General features: G+C 31.5%; 1 protein-coding gene across 1 annotated transcript; it reads left to right on the top strand.

Annotated features, from left to right (window-relative positions):
* The first annotated feature begins 724 nt into the window (after window positions 1-724).
* On the top strand, window positions 725-4,551 carry LOC133821105 (GDSL esterase/lipase 6). Its single transcript, XM_062253598.1, has 4 exons — window positions 725-1,152; window positions 1,264-1,409; window positions 2,924-3,386; window positions 4,158-4,551. The coding sequence occupies exons 1-4, from the start codon at window positions 822-824 to the stop codon at window positions 4,406-4,408; spliced, it is 1,191 nt and encodes a 396-aa protein (XP_062109582.1). The 5' UTR covers window positions 725-821; the 3' UTR covers window positions 4,409-4,551.
* Window positions 4,552-13,323: the final 8,772 nt, after the last annotated feature.

A 13,323-nucleotide genomic window follows, 5' to 3' on the forward strand; every position in this document is an offset into this window, starting at 1 on the left:
TTTCTATTTTACAATTTTAAGGAAATTTTTACATTTTTACGGTTTTGTCTTTTTTTTTTTTTTTTTTTTTGTTGTTTTCAAGTTTTTTTCACATTGTTTGTAGGTTTTTTTTTTGTGTTTTCACGTTGTTTTTAGGTTTTTTTTTGTTGATGTTTAGTTAGTCCAGTGAGTTATTTTATTTTTTCTAAAAATTGTATTTTCATAATTATGAAACTTTTAAAATGGTATTTTTGAAAACTTGAGAGCATATTTTTTATAAAAAAAAAAAAAAAAAAATTGCAACAGTAAAAAAGTAAAAAAAAAAACAAAAAATATATATTTAAGAAAAAATCTCTCTTTAAAAACCCATAAATATATATTTATATATATATAGAATAAAAAATAAAAACCTTCTTCCTTTCCCTCATTTCAAGTGTCCCGATTCCCCTAGCTTTAACGGGCCGTGGTGCAGTGAAGCCCAAATTCAACGAGAAGAGAAGAGAACGTGTGAGCTGAAGAGTAGAGACGAAAACAACGGTCATCTGCTATATATAGCTAAAAGTTGATGATGGTGATAATGGCCAAGACAAGGCACGCCCTTCATGCACTCTCCTCGTGCTTTCTGTTCCATTATTATTGTCTTCGCCTGTCCCCTTCTTTTACGTTGCCATTATCAACTACTCATTCTCTCTCTCTCTCTCTCTCTCTCTCTCTCTCTCTCTCTATATATATATATATATATTTATATTAATATATTTGTGGTCTCTTCTCCAATACCACCACCACTACTCCTAGTTTCCGATTCCCATATATATACACAAAACCTGAATTCATTAAGCTAAATGGATCAGAAGAAGCTGTGTAATAGCTCCTTTGTACCATCACTGCCACTTCTTGTTCTTCTTCTTCTTCTTTGTATATTGATGACGAATAATCCGTCGTCGTTTGGTTTAGCTTCTAAATCCAATAACAACAACAACAACAACAATAATAATAATAGTGATCTTCTTGCAAGCACGATGTTCAGCTTCGGAGATTCCATTTTGGACGCCGGAAACAACCACTTCAACCAGAACTGCTCCGCTCAGGCGGATTTCCCTCCTTACGGCTCCACTTTCTTCCATCGCCCCACCGGCAGATTCACCAATGGCAGAACAGTTATCGATTTCATTTGTAAGTATATATTATTATTTATACATAGTACGTATATAAAAGTAAAGTGATATATAGTAATATTATTAACAAATTTGTTGGCATGATGGGGTGCAACTACTACTACTGCAGCGGAATATATTGGCATCGATTTCCAGAAACCATTCCTTGAGGCACAGATGGCGGTTTCCAATGGGAGTTGGAAGGCTTATCCCTCCAACGGCATCAACTTTGCCAGCGCTGGCAGTGGTGTTTTGGAGGACACTAACAAGTACTTTGTAAGTAATCATCATCATCATATCATATTTATACATATAATCCATCCAAAAATTTGTATCAAACACCACATACTAATACATAACATCTCAAAGTATCACTATATATATTAAAATTCTATTAACTTAAATTTTCTGTCAAATCTGCGTGTATATGAAATAATATATGTGAAAAATTAATTGAATGGATTTACCTTTTTCTCCTTGCTTTATATATGTAAACGAAATAATGGGGGGAAAGGAAAAAAAAAGCCTTTCATTACAACGGAAATTAATGACAAAATCTTCACAAATTGACTCAAATCAAAGGCTATATGTATATATATATATTGATACATACAAGTAGCCGGCCTAGTAATACGACCATGGTAGTTACTTCGAATTCGTTGTAACATGAAGATCCCAATCAAAGAAATTATTAAGTTAAACATCAAAACAGCCTACATATAGTCTAAGGCCCTACTCCCATTGCCTGATTGCCACTGCCACTATCAACCCATTCCGCTAAAGTCTTTCGTACTGCCAAAACCACACCCATTTTTCTGTACAAAAAAGTAATTTATTATGTTGTGACAGTAAACCATCTTAGATATATAGCTATATATTACAACTAGTTTAAACCACTAAATCACAGATATCTTTGCCTAGCTAAAACTATAATTTGGGCCTTGTATGGCTTATTCCCAACGTTTTCTTTTCCTTGGTATAAAGATATACTGATGTGGTCTTAAGCAATACTGTATCTTTTATCACAAAGATGTAAAGGCTCGAATCCTATGCCCAATCAAAATATATATATATATATTTATAGGACTAGAATATAGCATCGCCAGTTAAAGTATTAAAATAATTGTGAAAAGCGCATTGAATTATCCTACCACTTCTAATATCTTTTTTTAAAGCGTTTCCAGGTACTACTTTTTTATTAGGTAACAAAAAGCAAGCAGGTATATGATTACGTGCAGTTAAAATTATGCCATATAATAATAATAATAAAAATCAGAAGTTATAATTTGCCCATTTGTTAAGTAATGGGAGAATAATTTTCCAGTAGCTAGAAGGTGTCAAATAGACGGCGGGAATTGCTATTACTTTTGGATATCACCACTAGAAAAAAGGAGGAAAAAAAAGTCACCGATTTGTAACACTTTATACAACCCATGGTTTAACAAAAAAAAAAAAACAAATTTCGTGCTTAAATCGTCAAACATAGAAAAATTGGTAAAACTAAACTGATATGTATATAAATCTTGAAAAAAGAAAGTGATAAAAAAAGAAAAGAAACGAAAGATGTGATATAAATCTTTAACTGGAAATCAATAATAAAATAGTACCACTACTAATAAGTCTAATAAAGAGTGCCAAGTTGATAAGTTAGGCTGATTTGAAATGAGGAAATTATTCATACATATTAATTAGTGCACTACGTATAGTAATAATTAGTACATGTAAATAGTAATGCTAGACACACATTAAATTAATCTAGTAAGAAACGACATAAAGTTGATGAAACGCAGGGAGTCACCCCACTCCAAGTTCAACTACAGCAATTCAAAACGTTATTGAGACAAAACCACACAGACGAAAAGAGCATAAAAAAATCCTTGTTCTTCATGGAGTCAGGGTCTAACGACATCTACGGCTACTTCCTCTCAATCGACAACTCATCACAGAAGCCAGAAGTGTACGTCCAAGCCATGCTGACTGAGGTTAGTAAGTTCGTCGAAGAGCTTTACAAGCTCGGGGCTCGCCGGATCGGACTGTTTTCGCTGGGGCCGGTCGGATGTGTGCCGGCCCGAGTCCTCATAGGTGGCCCCGCCCACAAATGTTATGGCAAGATGAACAAAATGGTGAAGGACTACAACAAAGGCTTGGAAAGTTTGGTCAAAGACATCCCTGTCAAGTACTCAGGCATGGTTGCTATTTATGGCTCAGTTTATGATGTCGTTCAGAGATTTCGTACTGCTCCATCGCGTTATGGTATGTACATCTCTACTCTAGTACAACTTTTTCTATAGCTCTTTCTTTGGTCCTTTTTTTTTTTACGTATATATAGTTGATATTTTGTTTATTAGGTGAGATACTTTAGTAGTTTTCATTTGTTTCTTGATTTTGGTTTGATGTCAAACTCTGGTCCTGGCTAGAAAAATTAATGGTTAAGGTGCATGTATTTATATTAACGGACTCTAGTGAATATGGAAACTATATATATACTAAACCAACTTCATATACATTGGTTGATGTATAAGTTTGCTAAGAAATGTATTTAATTTGGGCTGGCTTTGAGAACATTCGAGAAAGTTTCTTGGGTAATTATACTCTAAAAAAAATGTTGAGTCAAATGATGTTACACATGAATCAATCATAATAGTGTAAGTATTGAATAATTCATTAACTTCTATTTTTAATTATAATTAAAACGCGTATATATGTTAAGAGGAGTCAGAAATATATCACAATGTCATAATTTTTCTAATAATAGGATATATGCTATTATTTTCATTGAATTTTTTATATTTCTGCCCTTACTACAATCTAGTTTGGGCTGTCTGTGAGAACATTCGAGAAAGTTTCTTGGGTAATACTCTAAAAAATGTTGAGTCAAATGATGATATACTCACATGCATCGATAGATCGATCAATGTATAATATATATAAGTATTGACTAATCCATATATATCTTCTATTTTTATATACGATAAGAGATTGTGTTGGAGATATTAATTAAATATAATGGAGATTTTTGAGTAGGTTTTACAAATGTGTCGGAAGCATGTTGCGGCGGCGGAGTTCTAAGAGGGGAGGTTCAATGTGGGAGAGAGGGATACAAGATGTGTGGAAAGGCAGATGAGTATTTGTTCTGGGATTACTTCCATCCAACTCAACACGCCTACAAAATCATCTCCAAGGCCTTATGGACAGGCTCCACCGCCCGAATCAGACCCGTCAATATTAAAACTCTAGCCTACATGACCCTCTCTGCTCCACCTTCAATTAATTGATATATATATATATATGCATGGTTAGCTACGGTATATATTTTCAAAATAAAAAATCACAAACTCAAGCGTTACTCCTGTTTCCATTCTCAGCAAATTTTTCTTCTTTAATTTGTTATTTGAAAAAAAAAAAAAAAAAAAAAAAAGAGGGGAGAGACTAAGAGCCTTGTGTTTGACTTTTTATTATTAATTGACAAAGATGGGCCGGTAGATAAAGAATGGTCAACGAAAACAAAGTTTTATTTTGCAAGAGGTGACTTTGCTTTTTTTTTTTTTTTTTTTTTTTTTTGAGAATCATATTTATAAGTCAAATATATCAATCAACACGCACGCAGTCTATTTTTAAAAAATCTTGCGTCGCAATTTTTTTTTTTTTTTGACGGGTTCTTCATATTCTTTTTCATTGATTGATATTAGGAGCATTCAATAAATATATATAACAATTTGCATGCAACTAATTAGTTAATTATATATTACACGCCTCATATATCATATAGATTCAAATATTCAAATATATAGCGCTATTTTATCCTCAATAGATTAAGTTATGTCCAAAATAAAAAATAAAATTGCATTTTTTGTTTGGTAGCTTATTCAGTATAACTTAATCAATTAATAATTTTTGCTAAATTATATTTTTGTTCGAGAACAACGTAATAAATCAATAATTTGCAAAAAATTATATGATAATGATTCTTCAGAAAAATAAGTAAGTCTCACTTAATATATAAATTAATAAACTCACTATCCATAAAAAATAAATAAATTACATTACCTAAATAAGAACCCTTTGTAAAATATAAACTTCACTCTTACTTGCTTTGTCTTATAATTTTACATCTGTTTGAGCCTCATCTTTAAGTTTTCTTACTGCATGCATTATCAAAAGCCTTGATGCAGTATTAAAATTATTTCCTTTAATTATAAGTTTTCAATGTATTTTCATAATTAAATAATTTGATCAATTAATATTTTATCAACTAATAATGCATTAAATAATCTATAAAATTATATTTTTATTAAATAATTAATAAATTTTCATGATCCCAACGTTATTAATTTATAGAGATTACATAAGATCAAGACTTGGGGAATAATAATACTTGCACGTAAACGTATTATTACTATATATATATATTTATATATATTATTGAATTGGTGGGGTTTAAATTAAAATGACATTAAAAGTTATGCAATGTTAGTTACATAATAATTTCATGGACAAGATCCACCTAACGTAGACGACCCACTACCTACACTACACGTATTAAGAAGTAGATTGAGGACCAGATTAACCTGCACGCACGGCTACTTATTATATACACATAATTTTGGTCTAATATTAGTTGGGACATAATTTTGATATGATTGGGAGAAGAAGAGTGTTTGTAAAATTAACTATTATAATGAAAATATTCATCAGGATTGCTTAATGTAAAATCAATGAAGTTATTATATTATAAATTTCGCACTTTGATGTTGTTATTTTGACAAATTACTACACAACTTGGGAGAACAATAAGGTAAGAGATCACCAATTTTTCAATATTAAGACGAATAAGTAAATTAATAATGTTGCCATATTAATTACTTGCTACCTAACTTTAATGGTCTTTTATGACTAATAATAAGGAAGAAAAAGAAGGAATCAAGAAGACCCACTTTAAATGTAGATGTAGTCCTTGTTCAAGTACACTCTTAGGTGTCTGATTTTTTTTTTAATTCCAAGTATATATATATATATATATATATATGTAAGCAAGGCATATTACTATACCCGACAAACAAGTGATCTATATAAACTATATTCTATGTATTCAGTTTCCACGATGTAAATATACCTACCTGTAATCGCAATAGACAGATATAATGTTTGGATCTAAAAATATATACAACGAATTAGCTCATGTTAGGTGGGATCTTTAATTTATTTTTGCAAACATGACTTAATAAAAAAGTATGCGCACCTAAGTAAAATATATATATATATATATATACTCACCTATTTATGATTTATGTAATTAATTTTCTTTTTTGACAAATTATTTTATCAATAATTACAACAATAAGAATTTAAATAATATTTTTTACTTTATTTTACGCTATATACATTTTCAAAGAAATTTTAATTATTAATATTTATTATGAGTTATGACGATGTACGTTATGACAACAATATCGTCACAATATATATCCTAAATGAAATACTTATACTAATAATAATAATATGATTCTTTGTCAAAATAAAAATAAATAAAAAATAGAACAATGACACCATGTCGAGAAGACTTTTTTTTTTTACTGAAATAACTTCATAGCCGACGAAAGACCTACAAAGTAGGTTGGTAATGGAGACATATTTGAACTGAAATAATGAGATGATTTGGGTAGCAGCCACTTTATTGGCTGGTACAGTTATTTTTTATTTTCTACTCGATAAATTTTTTTTTCAATTGTAATTATTTAAAACACTGTAAATTTTTAAAAAATTTTGAATAATTTTCCGTATAAAAAGTAAGGTTCAAATAATTTAATTTTACACATGTATAAAAAAAAATTAATATGTGCAACAAGCAGTTTGAATACTGTTTTTGACGTTGCAAATTATTCAAATTTTTTTTTAAAATTTGCAAATGTTATATTTTCATATAAAAAAAATTATAATTATAATTATTTATGTATCCAACATAACCCAAAAACAAAAACCGGTTGCTCCAAAAACCAAAAAAGCAGTTACACAAAATGAGAAGACATATTTGGTGACAATAATCTAATAAAAATAAAATGGTTGGGACATTCCCTATCTATCACTTCAATCGTCACCACCCCATAGTACGGCCTCTTCCCTTGTAATTAACAATGTTATCTCTTTTTTTTTCAAATGTTTTTCTTTCATTCTCATAATATTAATTCTTTGGTTTATTTATACTTACAATTATTCCAATCTTTTAAGTGTAATGAAAAGCTCGTCATTATACTTGTTTTATTGACACATTGGTCTACAATTTTCTAATTTTGATGCGAACACAAACACAAGACATATATAGAATTAATTTCGTTAAGCATTCGATCTATTAAAAAAATCCGTAAAACTAATAAAATTAAATATCATTGGGTCCTTTTTTGTGTATTAATTAGTCATTAATCTTCCTATTTTAAATAAGAATCTAAAAGTATAAATTAACATTTGTCTAAAAAAAGAGTATAAATTAACCAAAGATAATAATAATAATAATAATAATAATAATAAAAGATAAATTTATTATAGACTTAAAATGTTAAAAAGTACATTAAAAAATTACTAAAATGAAGAAAATATATAAAATTAAAAATAATAAGAATTAGAAAACTATAAATTTAAACTAACAAAAAAAACTGAAATTTATGATATAGTAATTTTTTATTTTTGCGTGTTATGATCATATTAATTATTTTTTAGATATGATCTCATAAAATTTAAAATCATCATTTAATGAGAGAAATATTTTTTTTTTCAAAAAAATTATTAGTGATGAATATTATGAATGTTAGCAGAGTATAACTTATCAATAGTTTTAGTGGCATATGTATAAATATATATAAAAAAAAAATGGACAAATATAAGATGGTTATTTATATATATATATATATATATATAAAGTGAAATTTAATTTGCTTCAACGAGCTACAAAGAAAGTAAAACAAAAAAAATCTCTATCTAGGTGCCGATGTTTTTATAAATACAGTGTAATTTATACTAAAGGATCACTCATTTTGGGTACGAATAACTGCATCAATCAAATCACGATAAACCAAACCATGCACAATTAATGTTGCTAAATATATCTGATCGAATAAAGAGTATATTGAGTAGAACAAGACTTTGATTAGGACATCCTACTAATTAACATATATTTATACTTGGTTAGCTGTTGGAATCTATCGTTTTTTCTCTTTTTTAAAAAAGCTCAAATTTTAGTTGAAAAACGCTAATAAAGCCACTTTTAATTATAATCAAGCTAGGATAAGACCCACAAACAATTTTCTTGGCCTATCTATCTTGCTATATATATATAGTTATCGTACTGTTTGTGGTGAGGGTATAAGAGGACCCCAAATTATTGTTATTTATTAGGACTTATTAAGGACAAGGTACGTGTCCTCAGGATGTAGTAAGCCATTTTGGACCGTACACTTAATTATTTAAATCTATAACGTACTCATTTCAATGCTGTCTTCAAGACCAAATGCAAGTAGCTCTGAGTGGCATTGCCCAAATCCAAATGGCATGTGTATTTGTGTTATAACCCACCGACAATAATTGATAAAAACAATATTTCTCAATATATATATACATGCATATCAAATATGTATATAACCAGATTATCTAAGTGGGGTAGTAATGCATGAACTTTAAATTTTCACTGAATAGTGCTCTATAATCTTACATTCTCTTAATTTAACCCTGTAATATGGTTCGATGATTACAGACGAGAGCTATCCTCTCATGTGAGACCCATTGACTGTGTATATTTTATAAATATATATATATATATATAAATATTCAAACTTCTTTTAATAACCGATCGATCGGTTCAATCTATTACCATTCTTTATTATATTACTTTTATAGTTTTTTAAATTCTAATTGAATTGGATTGTGCGTAGTTTAGTTGAGATCTTTGTGTTAAAACCAGCGCTAATCAACTGAAATAATCCTTGTTGACTCGTTTTTTCGTTAATTCGTCTAACACCTAAATAATAATATTAAGAAGATTTGTGAGAGCTAAATAAAGTATAAGAGATATTTCTAGTATCCAGAAATAATAGATAAAGAGAGAGTTTTATAGTAGTCGGGCCCAAAAAAATATGGCTTACATCCACATAGTCACTATCATTGATCTTGCAAGTCATGAATTACATTTGTATTTATCTTTTAACTATTTAGCTTCATTGAAGATGGAGAGCTATCTCTGTAAAAAGTTGTTGCCCCTTTTTTTTCTCACCCACTTTCATTTGACCCCTACTCCTCTTATTTATATTGAGGAGTTAGGGTTACATTTGAGTGCGTATAAGTTATTGGGTTTCGCCCAATAATTAGACAAAGTAACGAGTGACTGGGCCTTAGGCATGATCTGGGAAGATGGGTAGTGACACTCCAAAATGGGTATAACAATAGCCCCCCAAGTCAGTCTTCATGTCCGCATGAGGCTGACTTATTGTGTGAACTCTCTCTTTCACGAGGACCAGATCTTTAGGCCTTGTACGTATCATTCCTTGACTTCGCCAATCTTTTAATAGTGATAGTAAGAAGATATGAGCTGCTCGTAGGCTGATTGGGCGTGCTTGTCCGAGACACTCCACTTCAGAGCTAGGCGAGCAACTCAGCAAGATGAATGCTCAAGGTTCCAAGGAACTCTAGGAACCAAGCAAGATGAATGCTCCAGGTTCCGAGAACCTCAAGGAACCAGGCAAGAGGAATGTCCAAGGTTCCGAGGACCTCTAGGAACCAAGCAAGATGAATGCTCAAAGGTTCCAAGCAAAATGAATGCTCAAAGGTTCCGGGGACCTCTAGGAACCAACCAAAATGAATGCTCAAGGTTTAGAGGACCTCTAGGAACCAACCAAAATGAATGCTCAAGGTTCCAAGGACCTCAAGGAACCAAGTAAGATGAATGCTCAAGGTTCCAAGGACTTCTAGGAACCAAGCAAGATGAATGCTACAAGTTCCGAGGACCTCAAGGAACTAAGCAAAATGAATGCTCAAAGGTTCTAAGGACCTCTAGGAATCAAGCAAAATGAATGCTCAAGGTTCCGATGACCTCTAGGAACCAACCGAAATGAATGCTCAAGGTTTTGAGGATCTCAAGGAACCAAGCAAGATGAATGCTCAAAGGTTTTGACGATCTCAAGGAACTAATCAAGATGAATGCTCAAGGTTCTGAGGACCTATAGGAACCAAGGAAAATGAATCCTCAAAGTTCCGAGGACCTCTAAAAACCATGCTCAAGGTTCCGATGACCTCTAGGAACCAAGCAAGATGAATACTCAAGGTTTAATGACCTCTAGGTACCATGCAAGATGAATGCTCCAGGTTTTGAGGACATCTAGGAACCAAGCAAGATGAATGCTCAAAGGTTCCGAGGACCTCAAGGAACCAAGCAAAATCAATGTTCAAAGGTTGTGAGGAGCTCAAGGAACCAAGCAAGATGAATGCTTTAGGTTCCGAGGACCTCTAGGAACCAAGCAAAATGAATGCTCTAGGTTCCAAGAACCTCTAGGAACCAAGCAATTTGAATGCTCAAAGGTTCCGAGAACCTCTAGGAACCAAGCAAAATGAATGCTCAAAGGTTCTGAGTGTTGGAAAAACTTATACAAGATCTTATTTATTTTCATGTACATCTTATATAAAACAAATTAATATAAGAAAACCAAGAACATGTTTCTAAAATTGAATTCATACAGAGATAATGATAAGAACAATTACATTATTGTGCAGTAGAATGATTGAGTCATTCCTTCAGTGTCTTTAACCCTTGTATCCTTTCTGTCGCAGGGTATCACCAAGAAACCGAACCGTTCTTCAATTTTCTTCACAGCCTTCCAAAGTATCCTTAGAATCAGCTAGACTAGAGTTGGCAAATTCTCAACACATGAGATAGATACAAAGAGAAGAAGAGAAAAGAATATTGACGCTTGGAAAAGGACTTATGATGTAGAGAGAATCTAAAACCTAGAGCATCAAGACTAGATCTTCTGATCTTCTCAAAAACTTGTCTTTTTGTATTCTATTTTCAACTCTCACTTAGCATTCCTTTTATAGACCCAATTAGGTAATTTATTTAATTAAAAAATCAATAAAATAATAGCCAATAATCAGCCCTAGGTCGAAATTATCATGAGCTTTAGGCTCGTAAAATTTCTCATTTGATTATAAGCCCATCGGACTTAAAATAAAGGCATGTATTATTTTCTATTGATTTAATTAATTAAATAATTATTCAAATCTTTTATCAAATTAATTATTTATAATTTGAATCTTGATTTAAACTTATTTATTAATTTATATACCAATTTATCTTAATTAATAAATCTGCCATAATTTCTCTTTTCTTATCTAAATAACATAACTCTATGAAACTATCCAAAATTGCCCTAGTCAACTTTGATAATTCTAATTGATAATTAAATCAATTAATTGAGACTATCTAGAGATTTTATCCAAGGTACAGTGGGGACCATGGGCCTATGAAATCAAACTCCAATAAGTTATCATAAATCTAACAAGTAAATTTATTAACTTATTAATTCCTCGTGAGTCCACTAAAGACTCAGAATTGCACTCTTGAATTCATAGAACGCTCTATAAGCAATATAGACACATTATTAATTATTCATTGTTACAACCATAATTGTCACCCAATCCTCTATAGATGGCCTACAATGAAATGGGACTAAAATACTGTTTTACCCCTCATTGTATTTATCATTAAAACACTTAGTTCCTTGTAAATGATATTTCAGTAAATTAATATTAATTACTAAAATGAGATCTCTATCATTTAGCACCTTGAACCAAACTAAAAGGAAACCATCATTTCACTTCTTCATTAGAAGCTGTAGATGTTCATATCTATGATTAACACTCCCACTCAATTATACTACCGAGTTCCCAAGATGTAAGTATGGGCTAGTCCATAGGGTAAGCTTGTAACGAACAAGGTCAAAGAACTCAAATAATACAATCAGTTAGAATACTAATCACTCAAAATTGAGATTGAATTGACCTATGGTCAACTATATGATATGACTAGAATAGATAATAACGGTATGTTTACTTATCTTATCAACTATCAATATCGGTCCTGTCCGATGTAACAAATACATCTGATCTTATCTACTTTGCTAATGTTCTGGAAAGAACATAACACTGTAATGTGTAAGTAGATCATATCGTAGATTGGCAAGTCAGTGTAAATCCAGTGCACTGACTAATCTTAGGACTAACTTATTTTGAACATATAGTCATATTTATATTCCACTGTGATTACGTCACTATAAATAAGATTAGTTATATGCTCGGGATTTAATAGAAGTTTATATTAAACAAATAATCATGAAAATAAAACATGTGAGCAAAGTGATTGACCAAGTCAAAAAATAATTTCTATTCTTTTATTGATAATAAAATGAGATTACAAAGAATTTGAGTTTTAATTAGGGCATAAAACCCCAACACTGAGGACCTCTAGGAACCAAGCAGGATGAATGCTCCAGGTTCCGAGGACCTCTAGGAACCAAGCAAGATGAATGCTCAAGGTTCTGAGGACCTCAAGGAACCAAGCAAGAGGAATGCTCCATGTTCTGAGGACCTCAAGGAACCAAGCAAAATGAATGCTCAAAGGTTCTGAGGACCTCTAGGAACCAACCAAAATGAATGCTCAAGATTCCGAGGACCTCTAGGAACCAACCAAAATGAATGCTCAAGGTTCCGAGGACCTCGAGGAACTAAGCAAGATGAATGCTCAAGGTTCCTAGGAACTATAGGAACCAAGCAAGAGGAATGCTCAAGGTTCTGAGGACCTCTAGGAACCAATCAAGATGAATGCTTAAAAGTTCTAAGGACCTCAATGAACCAAGCAAAATCAATGCTCAAAGATTTCGAGGACCTCAAGGAACCAAGCAAGGTGAATGTTCCAAGTTCCGAGGACCTCTAGGAACCAAGCAAGATGAATTCTCCAGGTTCCGAGGACCCCTAGGAACCAAGCAAAATGAATGCTTAAGGTTTTGAGGATCTCTAGAAACCAAGCAAGATGAATGTGCAAGGTTCCGAGTGTTAGGAACAGTTGCTAGTGAGCTGCGGAAATTGCGGTAATTGTAGCATTATATATAACAAAAAAAATTCATATAAACAACTTTACATGCGGATCCTTTAATAT

The sequence above is a fragment of the Humulus lupulus genome, chromosome 3 (assembly GCF_963169125.1).
Source record: "Humulus lupulus chromosome 3, drHumLupu1.1, whole genome shotgun sequence".
In the NCBI taxonomy this organism is placed as follows: domain Eukaryota; kingdom Viridiplantae; phylum Streptophyta; class Magnoliopsida; order Rosales; family Cannabaceae; genus Humulus; species Humulus lupulus.